General features: G+C 37.2%; 1 protein-coding gene across 9 annotated transcripts in view; it reads right to left on the bottom strand.

Annotated features, from left to right (window-relative positions):
* Positions 1-23,501, bottom strand: part of nav3 (neuron navigator 3) — a 544,841-nt gene that overhangs the window by 156,820 nt on the left and 364,520 nt on the right. For all 9 annotated transcript variants that reach the window (XM_039761717.1, XM_039761722.1, XM_039761719.1 and 6 more), the window contains 2 exons: positions 20,371-20,479; positions 9,478-9,858 (listed from right to left, as the gene is read on the bottom strand). In XM_039761717.1, the coding sequence (XP_039617651.1) occupies positions 9,478-9,858; positions 20,371-20,479 (490 nt within the window). The remainder of the gene's footprint in view (positions 1-9,477; positions 9,859-20,370; positions 20,480-23,501) is intronic.

Here is a 23,501-nt window from a genome sequence, read left to right as displayed (position 1 = left end):
CAGTGCTGTGCAGAAGAGCTCATCTTAATCTTTTGTCTTCACCCTTCAGCAATGTCTCTGAAACACAAATCTGATGCAAGAGCTGGTGATACAGTAAAGAAGAGAAAAACCATCACCACTGAAAATAAAATAGAAATAATAAAAATGTCAGAGAGAGGTGAAACTCCATCATTCATTGGCAGAGCACTTGGTTACAGTTGGTCAACAATAGCATTTATTAAATTTATGTACCTGTTCCGACTTACATACAAATTCAACTTAAGTACAAACCTACAGTCCCTATCTCGTCTGTAACCCAGGGACTGCCTGTATATATATATCCTCATAAAAGGCAAAGCCCTCACTGACTGACTGACTGACTCACTCACTGACTGACTCACTCATCACTAATTCTCCAACTTCCCGTGTAGGTGGAAGGCTGAAATTTGGCAGGCTCATTCCTTACAGCTTACTTACAATAGTTAGGCAGGTTTCATTTCGAAATTCTACGTGTAACGGTCATAACTGGAACCTACTTTCATATACTGTATATGGCCATAGCGGGCAGCTCGGTCGCCGTGTGAGGCGGAGTTGCGTCTTGCGTCTCGCATCTTTCGCACTTTCTTTTGCACATATACGATTATGAGATTGTTAGGTCAGATTATGAAGACACGCACAGGAATGGAGGACCGACAGTGCCATCCCAGCCAGTTAATGGCAGGGCCGTCTCCCCAGTCTACACGAGACCCGCCGCGACGCTCATATTGTCAGCGAAGACGTCTCTCTACACTATATAAAAGAAAAAGGCAAGTTTCCTTTCTTTACACCTTTTTTCCTTTTATCCCAAATCAAAGCCTTCCTCTCTTAATACTGCAGAGGACACAAAACTAATTTTCTTTAATTGCTGGTAATGCCAGTAAGGCACATTACCACAGGCAGAAATTTGGACGTTCACATAGAAAATGTAATTTCTATACCACAGCCGTCGTGTAGCGCCTTTCAAAAGGGATCTACTATCGAGATATGATTCATATACATTTTAGCTGCTGTTAGTACTACTTACCTGTTGTGTTATACCATCTTTAAAATGTAGCTTACCCGAAGCCACTCCAGTGGTGCTCAATGTAGCTTTACTTCTTAAAACGTTAATGTTTTACTGTTTAATAACTTATAGACTACATTTTATTTTTTTCCCTTGCACTCAGTGACCAAAGCCATATATACACACACACCTACATACATACATACATACATACATACATATATATATATATATATATATATATATATATATATGTTATATATATGTGTGTGTGTGTATATAATGTAGATATATATATATATATGTAGATAGGTGTGTATATATATGTATATATGTGTATATATGTATATACTGTATGTAGATATGTATATAGATATATGTATATATGTATGTAGATATATGTAGACTCAAACCGATTATGACAGCAGCAATCCAAGCTGTGAGAAAACAGTAAAAAGGAGGCGTGTCAGACGTCGTGGTACATTTTCTGATGCAGCTAGACGAAAACAACTTTGTGACGCTACCGCCAAATACTCGCAGAAAAATCCACAAGTTAATAGACACACTGTTGCTAAATACTCGCAGGCAAATCCACAACTTAATAGAGCTGCTGCCGCTAAATATGTAATTTTATTTGTTTAAGATGGAGGTCTCTACTGATCTGGTGGTGCAATGTGAATTGTTGTTGCCTTGAGCTACATAGAATTTGCATATGCTCTAAAGGTACTGAGCTCCAACAGTCCAAAAAAGTTAACTAGCAAGATTAAATTTGCTTAAAGTTATTCTTTCTCCTACTATGTTGTTCTTATTGTCTGAATTTACCCTCAACTTTCACAACAACAAAAAGTCTGTGTCAGGTTTTCCCCAACTACTCAAAGACAGACATGAATGGTTAATATGGACTGCAAATTGGTCTTGTGTAAGTGAGTGTCAGTGTCAAAGTTAGAGTGTCCTGTTGATCCAGGCGTGTTTGACTCAGATTTATTAAGGTCTCTTAAGGGCCTGGTAAGTGAAAGGATGCATAGATGGACTTTTTCATCTGCTTGTTCATCATAGGTAATACCTGCTTGTACCAGAACATGGAAAAGCAACACAATTATTAAAGGAAATAAAGAAAAGTTTTTGTTGACCTATCAGACATTTTGGTAGGCAATTAATGGTAGCTCAGATTAGGAGGCATCAGTGGCAGGTAAGATTATCACAAAAAACAGAATTCTTGTACTGTAGACTACAAATACAACCAAATTTTCAAAATGTATGACAGACCTCAAGTAGAAACTGCCTCAGTAAATATTCAGTAAATCTACACAAACAGAGACACACACTCAAACAATATTTACTCTTTCACAAGTAAAAATGACACTTATCTGAATGCTCATCTAAATTCAATCTGTCATTCGAGTTTTGTAAGAAGTCTTTATTTAAAGTAGTGAACACGTAGTACTTACAAATTACAACATAGAATCCCATAAACACGTTTCAGCGTTAATTGCCAAAGCAAACTCAAGTGTCACATCTCATGTTTGAACCTTCTCAATTTGTTACATTTAATGAGAAATTCTACACTCTTTCTTTTCCCCTAGTGCTTTTCAGACAGGCATTTTGATTATTTAGAGATAGTTTTCAAATTTTATGATGTGTATGTGAGCTAATCTTCAGCTTCTGATTTAAAGTTCAGAATTTGCATATGTCCAGGGTCTTCTTCGGAACAATTCCTAGCAGTTTTATTTTCAATAGCTGCTGATAAAATATCAACTCTTTGAACACTGGAAATGGAAAGTGTTTGATGCTGGGTGATACTTTTTTTGAAAAGTTTTTATCTCCAGCAGTATTTTATGTCACATTAATTAGATAAAAAGCAATGTTTTATGAAAGATTAATAAACTACTTTGAAGGTTTTCTGTTTTCATTACAAAAATAAAAAAAATCATATGGCATTTTATTGTTATCAAACTCTTAGGCTAAAACACTGCTATTTGACCGCCCAGTGACTAAATGCACTACATTATAGTAAGGAAAAGTAACCCATCAACACCTATTACAGTTAAACACTAATCCAGTATCAATTATTATAGGGTTACACATAGAATAAAATACACCTTTTTAATTAGCCTAAACTGTTTTAGTTCCCAAATACTGTTGGCAGTATTTTGATTTTTGGAAAAGAAAAGAAAGTTACATCAATAATAATGCACAAAGATGTTTTGCCCTAAATCACAATTATTAAAGGCAAGAAGTGTTGCAAGTCTTGTGAAGTAAGTAAGTGAATTAGAAGGCATTGCATTAATTCCATAAGAAAAGTCGCATTGCAACAGGAGCTACTACAATCAACACAGCACAGTCCACATAAAAATAAAATGTTTGACTGCTGGTGATTTTTATGGCACAAACAAGAACCTATTTTACTTAATACAAGCATAAGGTAACTGACAAAATAAAAGAAACACCTATGTAAATTCCTCAATAGAGTGTGGGATCAGCCCGAGCCACCAGAACAGCATTAATGTACCTTGATGTAGATTTTACCAGTGGCTTGAATGGTTGTCGAGGATGGCACAGTTCCATAAGAAATTAAATCATTCTGTAATTTGATGATGATGGTGTGAATCGGTTAGTGTATGATGACCATAGTTTATGATTTACATTGCTGATTCGCTGAATCAAGCAGTCATTAACTAGTATGTCTGTAAATGGGGGCACTGTATGGAAATATATTTACATGAATATTTACTGGATATTTTTATATATAGGGTTTAAGAAATAGGTAGATTGTCCTTGACAAAAGATACTACCTTAGACTGAAACCTGCAAGGAAAGGACCCAAAGTTTGTAGCGGTGCTTAAAACTTCAACTCCCAGCAGTCCCTGCAGTGGCTCTGATTGGTCATCTTCTGAGGGTGCAGGGGCTGCTGGGTACAAGGAGGCCGGCTCAACATTTAAAAGGTGGCTAGTGTTTCCAAAAAGGAGAGAAGTCTTGTGTGTTTCATGTCTGGAGTTGCCTGTCTGTCTGCCTTCCGTTTTGATACCTGTGGATTCTTGTTTTGTTCTGGACCATCTCCTGTTTTGAATGTATGGACTGTCTGGTGTCTTCCTGCTGCACGAGGACTGTCTGAGGATTTGTTGTCATCTTTCGAAGAAAGGAGCACTCCTGATCCCATTCATATACCATCAGGAAATACCAGTAGGACTGACCTTTACATTCATATACAGTATGCTGATCACTGGACTATCTACCATCATTTCATTTCATCAGTTGCCGTTGGACTTCATGGACTTCACAGTGTGATTTTTGTTAGTGGTTTGTTATTGTTCGTATAATTCATGTTTATTGTACATCGCCATAAGGAGAACTGGGGTGGTATCATTGTTTTAATTTATTATTGTTTAATACATTCTTTAAATTCTGGTTTATTACCAGTCGCTTTTTTGTCTCTGCTTGTGACTGTGTGCAGGTCGGGCCAAGGCTGGATGTGTCCCTGGAATCACCGTCTCTTCAGCGGTGTGAATCTTAGCGGCACTGGACCGCTACAAGTTGCTAGTCTGTATTTTCATCCACCATGAATCAATTGCACAGAAAAAGGGTATGGATGTTCATCCACAGCTGTGTCAAGCTGATGATCTTTCTCTAAAATTTTCATGCTGCTATTAGTACAGTATTGCATCTTATGAATTATCACGTTTGGCATGCCATACAGTATGTACCTCAACAATTATCCCTCTGAAGTCAATGAAAGTTCTTGTGCGAGCCACAGTAGCCAAGATAATGAGTAACGGCAACTGGATAATACCAATATTGTTATATACTGTATGACCTTAAGGAAGCTGTGATGTTAGATGTGTAAATTATATCAATAACCAGACCAGTGCAGAATAAGCTGTTAGTAATAAAAGTTATATTCCTCATTTGCTCATGTGTTTCCTTTATTTTGTAAAGCAAAATGGTGATGCAAGGAAAAACAGATGACTCGGGGCAAAGCAAGACCAAAAAGAACTTAGGGTGATGATTTAAAGCAATGGTCAACATCAAAATATATTTGGGGAAGTTAAAAGAAAGGCAAAAGATAAGGTGAATTGGGAGCTGTGGTCATCAAACTACAAGTCAAAGATTACACATAAGAAGAAGAACCACCAAGTATCTATGAACAGAAAGCAAAGCTTTCATGAGGAAAAGCATTGCATCTGTTAATTATTCCATTTACTACATGCTTCAGTATTTCCAATACCTTAGTTAAATGAGTTATCCATCTATATTTTACGTCAAACCATCATTTCCATTTTAGGGTTGCAGGAATATTTTCACTGTCCCATCAGCATTAGGCATAAGGCAAGATCTAAATCAGTATGGATACCATACCATCACAAGGTATAATTTAAGTGCATAACTAAGCTCACTCATGATCAGTGATGCTATCTCCTACAGGATAATGGGGCCCACAAAACGTGCTTTTAATATGCTTGTTTTATTAAATAATGTCTGTGTAGGTTTTCTCAGTCACACTCCAAGCATAATTTTCAGAAAACAGAAGTAATACAATTTACTGTATAAGTCGATTTTTTTTCATTTTCACATATTTTTTTTTTCTTTTCTTGCATTTCATAGCATTCCACCTGTCATTCTAGATGGAAACAATATGCCATAGAAAATATTTCAATATTATGAAATTGTGCTCAGTCAAAGGTCTCACACAGAGTAAAGCAATCAGTAAAAGGATCACAGTGACATGAAATTATTCTCTTGTATCTTGGAGTTGAATGAGAAAACTGCTGAGCATTTGAAATGACAGATGTAGTTTTCAGATGCGGCAACCAACAAACAGATTTCACTGGGGGGCTGTGAAGTTTAAAATAGCACAGATCGTAAATAAACATGTGTAATAAAGGTGATCTGTGAAAATGCTGTAAGAAAAAACACATTTAAAGACGATATTTAATCATCCCTTACAATGCAATAGAAATAAGGAAAAATATTACTTTAGAAACATTATCAGTAATTAATTCATAGTTCTGGTTGTTCACCTAATATTCTAGAAGCTTTCAATTTAAAGAATTCTTATAACCATTTTCAAAATAAAAAAGGCTTCTGTGTACAAGTACATTTAATTTGAATGAATAAATATTACTGACACATACAGAACAAGCAGAAGAAAAGGACAGAAGAAATGTTAAGCTAAATTTCAGTAATCTAGCGGATCTTGTTTTGTTATTTATGTTATTATATTTTTCTCATTAGCGAATACACACATTGGCCCGATTTTGTTCTCAATAATTTTATATAACATCATTATGGTCTGGCTGAACATACCTTTCATTTTTAAAATATCTTAATATATGCAGAAGCAATCTTATTTATTTCAATAATACTTATTTTTTACTCTTTGACTGTGTTCTCTTTTCTGTTGAAGGATGTGTACAATACTGAAATCCCTCAATTTCTAGGAAACTCAATATAGATAATTGCAAGGATTTTCATTAAATTTTTCCATAACCATTTTTCTTTCTGGATGTTCACTCATTACTTATATTAAACATAATACAGTTAACTTGAAAAGACCATATTTGTTGACTTTAACATCCATGTAAAGGTTATGTGCATAACACAATGAGAAGAACTACCACACTCACAAAGGTTTTGTTCAGCAGCACAGGACATTAGAATTTAAACAATAAAGGTTTTTGTTAATACTTCAGCAAGCCAGACACGCTACAGATAACCTTCATTAGTAAAAATGACGCATTAGGAGCACTTCCTTCTGCTCAATCCATTATATATGTAGCCTTTCATGCTTAAAGCTTGCAATTCTTGATATTCAGTATTGTAGCAAATGTAGAAAATGAAAAGACAGCAACATATTTTGCAACGTAAATGCATTCTAGATCAAATATGTGGCTTTTTTGTGAGAAGAAATTAGATTAAATTAAGAATAAAAACACTAGCAAATGTATAACATTAAAAGTGAATTTTCAATTAGAAGAAATGGAATGAATGGATGAATTTATTAATAAATAACAATAGCAATTCTTTTAATTTATATAGCACTTTTCTCACTACTCAAAGAAGTTTACATAGTAAGTGGGCAGCCACTTCAACCACCATTAATATGCAGCATCCACCTGGATAATGCAATGTCAGCCATTTGCACCAGCACGCTCACCACACATTAGTTGTTAGGTGGTGAAGGGGTAAGAGATAGATAGCCAGTTAAAGACAGGGGATGATTAGGGGGCCAGAATGACCAGGCCATGGTGGACAATTTAGCCAGGACAACACCCTACTCTTTACAAAGGATGCTCAGGGATCTTTTATGATCACAGAGAGTCAGGACTTTGGTTTTATGTCTCATCTGAAGGACAGCACCATTTTTACAGTATGGTGACCCTGTTACTGCACTGGAGCATTGGGATCCACATTCAGACCACAGGGTAAGCACCCTTTCTGCTGGCCTCGCCAACACCTCTTCCAGAAGCAACCCAAGCTTTTCCTGGTTGGCCTCCTATCCAGGTACTGACAGGGCTCAATCATGCATAGCTTCAGGTGGATGACATGTTCTGAAGTGCATGTGGTATGGCTGCTGAGAAGCAGAAAGAGAAGATTCTAGCAACTGATCAAACTCGAAAAACAATATTATAGAGATGGACAATAATTAACAATACATAAATACAATTAACAAAAAGTCAAATCCTAATTTCTATGAAAATGTTTACATTTTAGGATCAGCTTGTAGTTCACCACTCTGCCTTTGTTATTGAATGTGCGACCATTGAGACAGTCTGACAAAAATTAAACAGACGGTCTTTATGTTTCTGTTATACATAACATGGAATGAGTTCCATTTCTTGCTGAGATCATGGATGTTAAACAAAATAAATGTGTATATACAACAGTAGTATTGACACTGAAAACTGATTGCATATTGATAAATTAGCAGCACTAAGATCGTGTAAATATTTCTCTGGAAAGCAATTATTTAGTCAATACAAACTTTTACTGTACCCCTTCCAAGGTTCTAAACTGATCTGTGATGCCAATACAGTTCATAACACTGGTAATTTCAGCTACCTTTTATTGGATATTTTGTCCTCATACATGTCATTTGTATGCTTATAACATTTGAACTACGGATAATGTTAAAAATGAAATCATAGGGTCAGATATTCAACAGCATTATATGGAGTTTGTCTCATTGTAGTAGAAAGTGGTATACTGTAGTTCAGTTTCAGCATGTAGTCGGTGCCATACCCTGAGTGTAAAGGTAACATAAGGATTACAGCAGCATGAGAGCCAGACTAGGAAAGCAATCCACCAAGAAATCAAAGCAGATTAAAAAGTCAAATTCAGCCAAGGAACAGCAGGACATGTTAAAAGTATTAATCCTTTTTTGCTGCTCAGAAGGAAAATAAGTTTCAAAAGAGTCTATAGAATAAAATTGTCAGTATTCCATGCTCCTAAGATTAAAAATTATGAAGGCCATACAAGTAAAACACAAACATTAACTCAAAAAGGAGCAAAGTTCCTTTACCATCAACACCGTGCTCACCTGGGCTCTAGCACAAGTCCAGTGTAAGTAACAAGCCCCTGTCATTAAGTATAAGCATTCTTGCATTTCCTTTTAAAACTGTTTTCATTCTCTTAACAGTCTGCTACTTGCAGTAAGTAGAAACCTGAAAATGTTCTAGTTCTATTTGAATTAACAGAAATAAAAACAACTACTGTACAGGCCACCAAAAGACAATAAAAATAAAAAAGATGAGTGAAAATAAAAGCACTGCAGGACCAAGAGGTTGCTTGCACTTTTCTTATTGTGTTCTATTCAGGTAATGCACACGTTAATTGATGAATAGTTCCAAGGTCAAGTTGTGTTTGCCTCTTTCTTTATGCTTTATTTGTTAATACACAATGAAATACAACAAATGTTCTCTTACTAAGTTCACATACATTTATGTTTTTTTGGAGCTTCAAGGAACAAGTGAAGATCATTGAACTGTCAAGACACAAAGCACTAGAAAAGAGTGCAAGTTTATTATACAGTAAGCAAACCTAAATTAATTATCTGACCACAGAATACAACATGCAAAGTAGATTTGATCTTAGAACTCACATACCCTGAGTCCACCATTTTCCCCCTATAAATTTCATTGAAAACATTGCAAATGTTCAGTTTATCTTATCTATTCCATTTGAAGAAAATGCTGTAATATAAAGATTATAATTAAAAAACAAATCCCACTAGACAAGTGCCTTATATTTACAACACTATCTCTGGGGTCCAAGTGTTTAACAAAAGGAAAGTGTGCACAAAACCCAAAACCGCTCATGAATTCATGCTTTATGACTTACATGATTGGCAGTTTTCAGAAAACTGTAGACTATGTAGTCCAGCCAACTATCTGATTTTGTAAATTTTCAAAGAGCAAAGGGAATAGGCAAACTGAATATAGCCTTTTCTGAAAATGACTTACCCACTGCTGACTTCATTTGCCCTTAAATTCTTGCTGAGAATGTCACCGTCACTCATGTATCCAGTTACGTCCACTTCTCCAGTGTCAAGATCTCCTCCACTTTTCTCATCCATATGTGCAAGATTGCCTGCACGTGCTCCTGTTGCAGTTCGTCGTAATGGAGTTGTATACATAAAACGTGATGGATCTGTGTGCATGAAGCGGCTGGTGTTGGCCCGTGAAGGATAGCCACTAGGTAAAGAAGGTGCATCCCCAGCTTGCAGCCTGGGGCTTGATTGTCCCAGCCTCCAGGCCATGGGACATGATCTGCTGGACAAACTTGGTATACTCCTTCCATTTACTTCAGTTGTCACTGTGCTGTCAAATGTTGTTTCCAATGTGCTGCAAAGCAAATGAATGTAGACATTAGGGAAAAAAGATAGGATGCTATTATTATAATGTAAAAATTGAAAGCTCATCAAATGTATTTGATTGTAAGGTTTGATTTTAAACCCTTTCTAGTTCTTACTTTTACTGAGTGCAAAAGCAGAATGTGGGTTTAGACAATGAACAGTGTTTAGTTTAATAAAATATTGTTAAACAAATTAACAAAATATCCTGTGCCATGAACATTTATCCAGAATCACACAGAGTATGGTTCTCATACAGTTCACGTTAATTTCGCAAAAGGGTAACTTGGTTTCTAACTGTAATTGATCACAGCATAGAGGGGATAAGCAATGCTATCTGTTGTGTTACAATCTGCAGCTCAACGTTCTTTTCCAGTCTGGTTTTAGGCACTGTGTATGATTGATTTAAAGTAAATTGTTTGTCTTTCTGATCTGTTCCTATTCAATTGTCATATAGTACCCCCTTTCACATTTGAAACATATTATTGTTTTACAATATGAACTTATTGTATTAAATTAAGAAATTTTGCTACCGGGTAATACATGAGCTACAGATTGCTCTACTGTTATTGCTGTTTTTGCACTTGGTAACTTAATGAGATCTATAAACCGTTACGTTTCCATGCACAGGAGCATTCTGCAGTTGTGATTTCAAGTTGTATTTAATTATGTGTATTACCCTGTAATTACTGTAAATTGCTACTACTACTAATGAAAATAATATCTCATGAAGAAAAAAATTCAGCACAGTCCCAGAGGTAAAGTAGACTACTAGAAGCTGTCAATGTGTTTTTCAGTTAACCCCAATGTTAAGCCATAAGATGTAAGACTGAACTCTAATGATTGTCGATATACATTGCCTCCAGACATAGAATTGACCTTACTGTTTTCTCCATATTTATTTATTTCCCTGTTTCTTGACTTCTTTTCTCCCAGCTCTGTCATATCTTTCCTTTATCTTTGTCTCCTTTTCTGTGAATTTTGTAATTAAAAACAACTAGAATTGGCAAACAAGCTTGTGAAATACAATTATCAAGTGTTTGCTTGGCTTCAGTCATGGATTGAGATTTCTTCAATTGCACCATGGGTTCATTTAGTTCAAGAAGCAGTAGCAAGAATCATGACCAAAAAGAGAAAATTTGAACACATTTTGTGTCAGCATGATTACATTTACTGGCTACAGCTTTAGGATTTTCTCAGTTTCTATAAGGCTCTGAACAATCATGCACCTGCCTTTATTTCAGTAAATGCCTGTACCTCCCTAATCATATTGTCTGATTTTCCAACAGTGTCCTACTGAATGTTCCTAAAGTGAAGTATGCAATAACTAGTGTGAATGTTTTTTGCTGTTACTCATCAAAAACTAAGATGACTGCTTTAAAATTGAATTTCTTAGAATGTTTTATGATCTATATATATATATATATATATATATATATATATATATATATATATATATATCTGTCTCTATGTTCTGTATACAATCCCACACCCTTTGTTCGATCTGCGCCAAATTTTGCATAGTTGCCCTCTAGGATCATACGGACAAGATAGACTACTTTGGAGCCCAAAATTTGGACCATGGGGGTTCCTGTGTTTCTTTTTTCCTTATGTGCTACAGTTTGCACTCCAATGCCACTTGCTGGCTCTGAAAAAGTTAAACATCTAAATAGACCAAAGCCAGACTAGTAGACAAAATGACCAGAGCTTAACATTACTTGCCCTGGCAAGGCTGTATGCTACTTTTATCTACTGTAATATAAAAAGGAGTATCATGGGTTTTTGCAGGGGAGTTTTAGGTGAGGCTTGATCAAGAGTGAAAGTGCAGTGCAGTACAAGGAAAAATCAAAGGGTTGTTGTTTACCTCCTGCTATGTCAGCTTTTCGTCAAAATATATGCACTATGACCTGTCCACCATGAACTAAGAAGATGAATTAGACATTGCAGCATTCATGGTTATAACCCAGCAAAGAGTTACCACAATTCTGTATTTCTACTAAAGAATAAAATAACAAATTCTTGACTCGCTGTGTACTGCTTCTATCTATTATAATATAAAAGGGAGTATTGTGGGCTTTTGCAAAGAGGTTTTTAGTGAGGCTTGATTGAGAGTGTAAGTGCAACGAAACACAACGGAAAAATAAAAGGGTTATTGTCTAAGTTCCACGTTGCTGGCTTTTCTTCATAATTTAAGCACTATGAACTCTCCACCTTGAACCAAGAGGATGAGTCAGACATGACAGTGTTCATGGTTACAACCCAGCAAGGAGTTACCACAATTCTGAAATCCGATCAGGCATAAAAAGTACAAATTGTCAAGTCACAAGAGTTAAGCTATTATGAGAGAGACAGAGTGTGTGACAGACAGGACAATAAAAGCAATAAAAACAGGGTCACTATTTAAAAAACACAAACATCTTTGCTTTCTTCCATTAACACATTCTATATGTATACCGGGGCAGCAGTGGGTACTTCGACTAGTATGTAAATATGAAACCCCTAGAGATGTATTTTTCCAACACTCTTGCTAGTTTTAGTTTTTGTTTTCCTCCACTCATTGTCTATCTGACCATACCATGTATTTGTCAAATCAGACATAATGGTTTCTATGTTAGTATCAAAAATATGAGACTGTTGGACAATTATTCTTACCTTTTTTAAACATTTAAGAAGGACTAATGGAAGTCCTAGGATTTCAAGCAGCAATCTCAATTTAATTTGTGCATGTCCAAAATGCAACACAATGAACACAGAAATACCTCAAGATCAATCAGCACAATGAAATCACTCAAACGATCACTCTTTATTTAAACTACTATACAGTATATACTTGCATATAACACGGGACTTAAAACCTGAAAAATCGATCATAAAATCAGACCCAAACTTATACGCCTGTTCAAAAATACGACGCTTAATTTTTTTTTTTTTACATCTTCTTGCCTCCTCCAATCTCGCACCAGTTTTTCAGACACATCAAATTCTATTGCAGCAGCGCAATTACCAATGTTTTTTGCTACTTCAATGACTTTTAATTTAAAACCAGCTTCATATTTTCTTCTGATAAAACACTCCATCGTAGATAGGGGATGCTCTTACGATAAAGGTGTATGAGAGTGTGAGATACAAAAAGCACTAATCAGTGCAAACGTCACTTCGGAATAGTTCAGGTAGCAACGTGTGGTGAGGTAGGCACAATGCATAGAAAAAAAAAATGCAGTATGCTCCGTGGTAACTCTCTCAGGTGGCGTTAGCATATCGTAATCTCTTGGACCAATAGCGTGAGTTTTCTGCATTCAACTTGCACAACCAACATTATAAAATAGCGGAAATTATACATTAAAATCAAACCCACACTTATCCGCAGGATAACTTAAACGTGAGTATATACAGTAATTACAGAAAGGAAAAACATAAAACAACCAATTTAACCATTTACCTCCTTGAGTTAATATCTTGTAGGCACACCTTTAGCAGAGGTTACAAGTATACTTATTTTAGAATATGCTGCATCTATCTTTGCATGCAAGACATTATACTTGTAGTTGATCCTTTCCAAAATTATTCTGGGTTTTTTGATTTGGACAGAGATGTTGGTAAATAATCATTTCTACTACATTTTAACAGGCTAGAAGTTTAGGTAGTGATCAAATCCCTCTGGAATGGCTGTATGCTTTGGCTCCTTGTTCTGCTGGAGGTTAAATCTTCCTTTGTGGCCACTTACACACGGCAACATGGCTTTTACTGGAATTTCTTGGAGTACTTTACAGTACTGTACAGTACTTTCTGTTTTCACAAGTCTTTCTGATTCTGATACAGTGAATCATCCTCATTCCATGATGCTTTACCACACTGCTATGCTATAAAGATGGGATGGTATTCTGAGGATAATGTTAGCTTCACCACTTTTAAAAGACAATAAGTATTAGAGCCATAAATGGTCAGTTTTGATCTTATCAGACCACACTGTATTCTTCCCTTTGGTTTCACACTCTCCCACATGCCTTCTGGAAAACTGTAATCATGATCTGATATAATTTTATCATTCTGATATAAAATCCAAATAAGCTAAGAACACAGGCAATGTGGAGCCAATCCCAGCTAACACAGGGCGTAAGGCAGGAACAAACCCCAGACAGGGTGCCAGCCCACCACAGAACACTAACCATCATAGATGTGGAAAACAATCTGATTAAAGATCTGACCCTTCCTGCAGTGTCATCTTTCTCATTCATTCCTTCTTAAAAATGGTAGAGAGCCATTGGAACTTGCACTAGTAGATTCAGGGAGAGTTACTATCCACAAATCATGTTGGTATTGTATTATTGTCAACTGTGCTGAGGAGATATGCAATGCAAGAAAGAATTTAATTGCACTACACATCACAATAAACTCGAACGTAAACTGTAAACTAATAATTGAAATAGCATTATTACAGAATTAAATTATGAAATTAAACTACTTACAGTTGTTATGTGTTCATTTTAACCTTCAAAGGTTTTAAAAGCCAAAAAATCCAAAATTGTAGACAGTATTTCTAACACTACAAAAGAACACTACAGAAGAATGAATTTCAAGTCAATTTTCATCTACATAGAACAATCAATTAATCAACCACAACACTAGTATTTAATCTACACAAGAAAACTTCAACACAGCAGATGAATGTCAATCATTTTATTATTAAATGGTATTACTCACTTCGGGCGGCACGGTGGCGCAGTGGTAGCACTGCTGCCTCGCAGTTAGGAGACCCGGGTTCGCTTCCGGGTCCTCCCCGTGTAGTTTGCATGTTCTCCCTGTGTCTGTGTGGGTTTCCTCCCACAATCCAAAGACATGCAGGTTAGGTGGATTGGCGATTCTAAATGGGCCCTAGTGTGTGCTTGGTGTGTTTGTGTGTGTCCTGCGGTGGGTTGGCACCATGCCCAGGATTGGTTTGTGCCCTGTCTTGGCTGGGATTGGCTTCAGCAAACCCCTGTGTTCAGATTCAGTGGGTTGGAAAATAGATGGATTACTTGCTTCTCTTGGACCACACCCTGCGGCTTACGATAAATGGGACTCTACCGGAGTTTAATACCACTATCCTCAGGGCTGTAGAAGCTCACCAGTTTTAATGAAATCATATACAAGTGAATGCACATCCTGAGACTTTGCAGGATCCCTGCAAAGTTGCTGAATACCATGGCCAGCCTGTACACTGGTACTGTGAGTGCTGTACAGAGTGGAGGCAGAACCCCTGTAGTTTTCCCAGTTGATTCTGGGATTCGTCAGGGCTGTGTTCTCGCTCCTACTCTGTTCAATGCTTACATGGACTGGGTATTGGGAAGGGTCATGGGGTCCAGAGGCTATGGGGAATATGTTGGTAAAGAAAGATTCACTGATCTTGACTTTGCCGACGATGCTGTGATCTTTGCGGAGTCAATGGAGGTTCTGATCGGAGCTGTCAAGATACTGAGGAAGGAGTCTGAATGTCTGGGCTTGAGTAAAAACCAAGATCCAGACCTTTAATGACCACTTGGGCACAGCCAGAAGCATGGTGTCTATCTGCAGAGAGAATGTCGGCCTTGTCGAGAAGTTTACTTATCTCAGAAGTTACATTCATTGCAAAAGCATGGGGGGGTCATGAGTTCACTGGACAGGGTGTTTAGCACTCCTAATATCTTTGCAAAAGACCTGAGATGAAGAATGGACTCCTTCAGTACAAAGACTCTTTGGAGAGTCCTTGGGTACCGCTGGTTTGACTTTGTGTCGAACAAGCAGTTGCTCACGGAGTCCCGAATGATGCACATTACCTGCATTATGAGCGAGTGTCAGTTATGGCACTATGGCCATGTGGCACGTTTCCACGAGGGTGGTCCAGCTCATTGTTGAGGACCTGAACGGCTAGACCAGACCAAGGGGACTCCCACACAACAACTGGCTGTGGCAGATAGATGGCAATTTCTAGGGGGTGTGACTGGGCCTCCTGTCTGCCTGGGGAGTTACCAACTAGGATCCTGAGCTGTTTCGTCTTGTGGTGAGTACAGCAACGTACTGTACCAGTGAATACTCCCCATTCTGAACCGACCTGACCTGAATGCACTAGCAGTGCTTCCATCAATGGTGATACAGCAATCTACAGTCTGTTTGCTACAGACTTACTGTAAAAGTGGCTATGAATAAGAAAGAAAGTGAGAGGATTGTGCATTATGGTCTGAGGTTCATTTCCTCATTCTCAGTACTAAGAAAAGGAAGTGATGTTTGATCCTAAGTCTATTGCTGATCATTCACCAGTGCTAGTTTATTATCATACTGTATCATAACATACTGTAGGCAAATTCATATAGTACTTAGGAGTTTAATATAGATACTAAATTAACATGAGGTATGCAGATAGACAATGTCTAGTCCAAGGTACAACTGCATCTGTATTTCCATCACGTCTAAAATTGTTAAGTTTGGGTAAAAATAAAAAATAAATAAATAATAATAGTGATTCTCGGTTTCCACACAGTAATAAAAAGCATATTATGTTATAGTAGACTTGTACAGGTAGATATGAAAGACATGAAAATCATTGGAGTACATAAAAAATATTCTCTGCCAGCATTGTATGAAGAAGCCATCTTTAGTAAAAGAAGAAAATCATCTCAGATCCCACACGGGCTTTGCACTCCATGTATCAGCTTCCTTAAGATGGAAGCCTTTTCTAGTCCACCAATGCAGGCTAAATAGATATATTCATTCTATTTTTGCTAATGTCAATTAAAATCCTTAGTACTGAATGGTATTTTAATTGTCAGCTAGATTTAATGTTGATGGAATAGACACTGATGTTTGGAAATAAATTCCACCTTGGAAAAGTACATTTCTTAGATTATTTTTAAGGAAATGTAGAGAGACTTGTACATATACTGATGCATAGTTGAGGAACTGCTAGAATATACACAAGCTGAACAAAATGCAAGTAAAATTTACTCTAATCAACGACTACTAGTTGACAACATCTCTCATTATGCTGCATTTAGACTAACAAACTGCAAGTTGAATTGTTATGTTATGCTGGGGCTGTAATAAAAACAAAGGCTGCACTTCATATTCAGATTAAAAAATGGATAGGTAAACTCATTGTATGTTTACACCTTATTTTGTTATACAGTATACTGGTGAAACATGGCATAAAAAGGTGTGAAAATCAAAAGATTTTTTTTAAATGGAAACACAGGTATGGAACAGTTAAAATGCAGTAACTCAGTGACTCAGTTGAAGTACTTTAAGAAAAAAAAAATGTTTTTCAAATATTCTTGGCATCACATAAGATGTGAAAAAGTAAGAAAAGAGAGAAATAGTGCTGTTATGCCATCTGGCCAGTTATATTTCTTACTGTTGCCAAAGCATGTTGAATCATTAAAAAAAAAAAGCAGGACACATTTAGGTTAATCTAATGCTTATTTAAGTCTGTCATTTGGAGATATTTGTGAAATTTTTCTCTTCATATGTTAATGTATCTGTTGTATTCCTGTCTCTGTACCAGTAGTATATGGATTAAATATATATATATAAAAAGGTTTATGAAACAAATATGTTAATAACCCTAGCATCCCTATACTTCTAGCCCAAGAGTATCCTTAAAAGGGTCACATCAAAGGCATCTCTGCTGTTGCTTGTCCTCATAAATTAGCAATATGATCCCCTCTGTTAATTCTCAAACTATATGCATCTTATTAGTCTTGAGGAACATAAGGCCTCTGACCAGCCCTGCATGGTTTCTCATTCTGACTGAGCACAGTGTCAGACAGTCCTGTTATCTGATGGTCCCCTGCCTTTTAGGTTTGTGTGTAAGTCTCCTTTCATCCTATAAATGTCTGTCTTGGCCTGCTATGTGTGGAGGTTTCACTTCCAGGGCACCCAGCATGACAAACCACAGAAGCCCCTGTCCTCCTACACCCAGATAATGAGATGCTATGTCACTACCAGTGTGGTTGCTCTCTGGAATTTCCAAAATGTCCTCTGCCCTGTTGTGTGCAACCTCATGTGAGCTGGTTAACCTTTCAAAGCTTTGTTAGAATTCAGATATTTTAAAATGCGGGAAATGTGCAACACTGTATAGTTCCCTGTGCATGTTTTCCTTACACAACTGAAAGAGTGTTACACATGTACTTTACAAGATATATGTTGTGAACATGCAGCATGCATGTTTAAACAAAGAACAGATGATCTTAGAAAATTTGAAACATTGAAACTACAGGAAAGCATGGTCCTATGAACGTGCAAATCCAAAGTTTAAACTTAAAGTTGCTTTACATAACATAGAGGTTGGGAACATGCACTGATACAGCACATTGCCACACCTATCACATGACAAAACACCTGGATTTGGACCCGAGTGCAATCGTGTAATGGGTGACACTTCAGCACCACAATGGAACACTGTGAGTTTTTTTCATGGTGGCTGGAGTGCCAATCCTGCCACCAACCCCCAAAATTACCCTGTCAATTGGAGGACCTGCTTGCAGTGCTGGATGAAGATTACATCATACCCAGGACAAAGCGATTGTAGGTTAAGGGCCTTGCTCAAGGGCCCAATTGAGTAGAGTTACATCTGGCATTTTTAGGGATTCGAACCGACAACCTTCCGATTGCCAGTGCATATCTCTGACCTCAGAGACACCACTCCACCCTTTGTTACATAACATAACATGACATAAGTATAAGATTCTTCAGTCAGCCTAATCTAAGTCAGTTAGCAACCCTGGATGTTCTGCTAGTTCATTCCTTATAGAGTATTTAAAGGAAAACTCACACAGACATGGGACAACAGGTAAACTGTGTACACAGAGACAACAGCCTGTGAGGGAATCAAACCATCACAGAGGATTCATGTGGCACCAGCACTATCAACAATAATAATAGCATCAGTAATTTATTTCTTGTATAGCCTAAAAATCACAGAAGGAATGCCTCAAAAGACTTTAAGACCCTGTTTTTTGACTGGCCACCAGCGTTGACTTGCTAAAACGATAATAGAAAACTTACAAAAAAAAATCTTGTAGGTAAAAAATGGAAGAATAATCACTAATCAATGCACCACTTTTAAAGGAATTTAGTATTAGGTTGTTTGAAAAAAGTTTCACTAGACAATGTCATGGAAAACTCAGAGATCTAAAATGAACATAGTGGAAGGATTTAGAGGCTGCATAGCAGCTCTCCTTTCTGCTCTCGGCCAGGGAAAAAAATCCAGATTCTCTGAAGACCCATAATGTCTCCTCAGGTCCTACTCCCTCTCCAGTCTCTTTCACTCTGCCATCCTTAAATACCCAACCTACTGACTGAGGAACTTAGCAGTTGAGACACAGACAAATGGGTGTCACCATTCTGCATTTTTGTTTCAAAACTTTTTAATGTTTTGGTATGTTTTATTACAATATACATATATAAGAAGGAGAAGAGGTAATGTAACTAAAGGTTTCCTTTTCTGCACTATATATATCTCTGTTCTTAACCAACCAGGATCCCGAGTTGTTTTGCTGTGTAGTGGGTGTGGCAATGCACTGTTCCAGTGCATGCTCCCCAACTTGACTTGTCTTGACAAAAAGTCATCAGGTGTATTAAATAAGCTTTTTTTAGCAAACAATGTAATGGTTTTGAGTAATTTTGAATACTGTGTGAACCACCAGGGGGCATACAGCACCCCAAACCCAGACACAACAGAAATAGAGTCCAGTCTTACCACATAACACCGGTTTATTTTAAGTGGAGAAGCGATTTTCCTTTGCTCCCCGCTACACAGCACAGTATAGTATAAATATATAAAAAGTGTCTACCAATGCACTGTTCCTTTCCTCTTTCTTTTCCTTTTCTCACCTCCACTCCTCCTCCAGCAAGCTTCATCGACCTCCTCCCAACTCTGGCTCTCTGATTTCTGGAAGCTGGCCTCTTATATAGAGCACCCAGAAGTGCTGTGGGTGTTCCAAAATCTCCTTCTGGCTACACTGCCGTGTGTGGCAGGAGCCCTGCAGAGGAGGCCTCACTCATTCTCCATGCACCTCCTGGAGGTGGCCACAGGCACCTAGCAGGGTTCAGCTTCCATGCTCCAAACCCGTGGCACTGTAGCATGCCAGGAGAGGCTACCCTCTGTCATTCCAGGGGAGATATTGCTCCATGCAAGCTCCTTCCACCGGTCCTTCCATTATAAACCCAGCTGTCTGTTACAACTGGCATTCTAAAACATGTTGATGAAGAGACGGCCTTTCATTTTAATCAATAACTGAAATATGGACTGTGAGAAATACTGTGGATTTTTTTATTGATTGTTTTAGAACTGCACCAACAATGCTGAAAAGAATCCTTAAATTGGCCGATAATGAAAGAGTGCAGTGACAGGAAACTTACAAAAAGGCAGGTTTTAACCTGGTAGGTAATGAGACTTCAATAAGAAGAAGTGTTATTACAAGAAATCATGAAAATTTCTATTCTTAAAGACAATCTCAGTGAAGTGTCACCCAGCATTGATACCATCTGTTACCTGTGACTAATCTGAGTCCCTCGAAGGCTGGACATTGTTTCTTCCAGATTCTGTCGCAAGTCTGCAATATTTTTTACAGTTCTCATTCTTCTGGTTTCAGGGTCCTCACCTACGGGTGAAAATAAAATATAAAATATTAAATAGTGCAAATGTTCTTTAAAAAATATAACTAAATGGAAGCAATGTAAATGCTGACCATTTACCATCAGGCTAACATAAGAAGACTAAAGGGCACATTATATGTATGACAATATAGATTTGTTAGAATTACAACAAACATCTAAGGCTACCTAATGACAGGGAGGACTGGACTGTGTTTCATTTTTCTAATAATAATCTCTTCTCTATAATCTAGCCATCCATTATCCAAACTGTAGGACTGCAAAAATTCAGATTTTTTGAAAAGACAACATCTACCCAATCTGCAAATACATGGTGACATTGAGGAAGTAACTGTGTCTCAGTGCTTCAGCGTGAAAATGTGCATATTTAAATATATGATTTATATCATCATGCAAGGGCCAAAGGATATCCTGAAGAGTCTAAGGACAGGGGCTAAAAGCAGGTATATTAAAGTAAAGATGTGACTTTTGTACCATCAAGGACTGTTTCTGCGTGATGCTGGAGGGCAGGTGACCCAACTGTTATCAGGAATGCCCTCCTTATACAAAGAGAGAATGACTGACAGATCCCTAGGGCAACAGAGGGCAGCATGTCACCTCAAAGTGGGAGTGCAGGGATAGAATTACCCTTTTTAGGTGCTGAAGCAGCAAGAGGACTGCCCAGGAGATATGGCCATCTTAAGGGAGTTGATGGCTCAGAGGTTCAAGGACACGAAAAGCCACTAAAGAAACTGTAGCCTGATGTCTCTGTTATAAAAATAGGGCTTGCCCTGATCTCAGAAGTAAATTTGAGGCTTGGCCTAAAAGTGAGCCCAGGACAGGAATTAAAGCTGCCTTGAGCCCACAGTCTCACATATGGTGAGATAAAGGCAAAACATTAGACTGGCATGAGGAGCAGATAGGCCAAGTTGCAACAAGAAAAGACTGGGAGATGACAGGTGAGAGTGCTTGTGAAACTTAAGGTAGGTAAGAAGTTGAGACACCCACCTGATAGGCAAGATTACAATTCTGTACAGATGAGCCTAGTAGGACTGATGGTTAGGGATGGGGTAATTTATTCATTTATACAGTATTTCGAATGTCATTATCATGTGCACACATCATTACCTCAATCCCATTAATGCTGCCATTGATTCTGAAGGTATGCTTTAATTTTCAGTCCACTATATTGGCTCTGTTTTCTGTATTATATAAACAGAGGCTGTTATTTCCTTTAAATGTATCTCTGAAAATTTTAATTTTATGCTGCCAGAAAGTCAGTTTTGGTAAAGGTATAGTTTTCAGCAATGCGGTGGAAATTCTGTCCATACAGACGTAATTCATGGATTGAGCACATAGCTGCTGGAAGAATCTTTCTCCCTCATGACCACATGCTTAGATTAAAGGGAATCTGTCAATTGATGGATGGAGGGTACTTTGGTCACTTGTGGATTACACAACACTCTCAAACTCTCTTTTTAGAATGAATAAAAATAGATTACAAAGAAATTCAAGATTATATATGTTTTCGTGATGCAATACCGATCGATTTTAAAATGTGTATAGTATTTTTTGAATGAGATGTATTGCTGTTGTGGACTGCATAACATTTGTTCAATAATTAGCATAGTCGTGTCTTTATTCTAACATGTTTAGCCTTAAATTTAATAAGTACTGACTAACTTATTTTATGCCAACACAGTTGCACGGGTGCTGCCGCCACATAGCTTCACCATACTGGTTTTAAATCCAGACATTGAGTGGTGTACATGTTCTCCACATGTATGTGTGGATATTTCGCCCTCATCTCAAAACTTGCATGTTAGTTTAATTAGGCGATTCTAAGATGGCCCTCCGTGAATGTGGGTAGGGCACTGTAAACCTATTACAAATATACATATTTATAATGATACAGGCACCCGACTGTGTTTGGTTCCTATTTTAGGCCCTAGCTCTATAACATCCTACAGTTGAATTAGGCAGGTTTGTGAAATGGTTATATTGTATATTACTGCTGGCATCTGAGTTTTTTTCTTATTAATTAAATGAGAAACATTTAAAAACCAAACTCTATCCATTCATTTTCCCAACCAGTTTGGTCAAGGAAAGGTTTATGGGGAGCAGGAGCAGGGGTTCACTGATGTACACACCCTCACTCTTATATGGCAATTCAGTGGCCCAGTTTGCCTAATCTGCACATCTCAGTATGCGGAAGGGTACTCTACCATCCTCTGAAATCCCATACGGACAAAGTGAGAAAGTGTAAAACCTCATACATAAAGCACCGAAGGATGTCATCAACTGTACCATCATGCAACCCAGAGGCAAATGAAATCAATTAAGGTTTAATATGACTAATTGCTAATATGAAGAAACAGTTGTGTTGTAATTCTGAAATATCATACGAAATTAGTCAAAAAATAAATAAATTAGTACATGTTTAAATGTTTAATTTTTTTATGTACTAGATAAAGAATTTGCTTAGCATGCCCTTAATACACCATAGGGTTTCATAATTAAAAAAATAAAATTTGGACTACTCTTGAGGTTTCCAGGCCTTCTGTTAGGCATGCAGCCACTAGTTATTCACATGGGGAACCAAACCAAAGGGAATATGGGCAAATCATCAGATTTTTGTATTTGACAAAAAAATGTTTTTAACTGTAATTGTTAAAACAATTCACAATTAGTTGCATTGTAAATTACATCTACATATTTAGTCAGCTCGTAATAAAACAGAATTGATCCTTTCATACCGTATTGTGCTTTAAAGAAAAACTCAAGTTCATTACAAGATAATCAATCACATTGTACACTGAAGCAGCTGACACATCACAGTATTTAATTTCAAATAAAATATGCAATGAGACACACATACAGTCATACAGTACTTTATTCTTGGGTTATTTCATCTGACCATCACCCAGACTTGTGTGCAAACTAAACAAAATTCAGTTACATCAATCACTGTCTTGATCACCATCAAGGCTATATATCCTAAGTACATTCAAGGAAGTTATCATCTACCGA

The sequence above is a fragment of the Polypterus senegalus genome, chromosome 8, assembly GCF_016835505.1.
Source record: "Polypterus senegalus isolate Bchr_013 chromosome 8, ASM1683550v1, whole genome shotgun sequence".
Classification (NCBI taxonomy): Eukaryota; Metazoa; Chordata; class Cladistia; order Polypteriformes; family Polypteridae; genus Polypterus; species Polypterus senegalus.
Note: the sequence above shows the minus strand (reverse complement) of the source record. Positions and strands in the feature narration are given on the sequence as shown.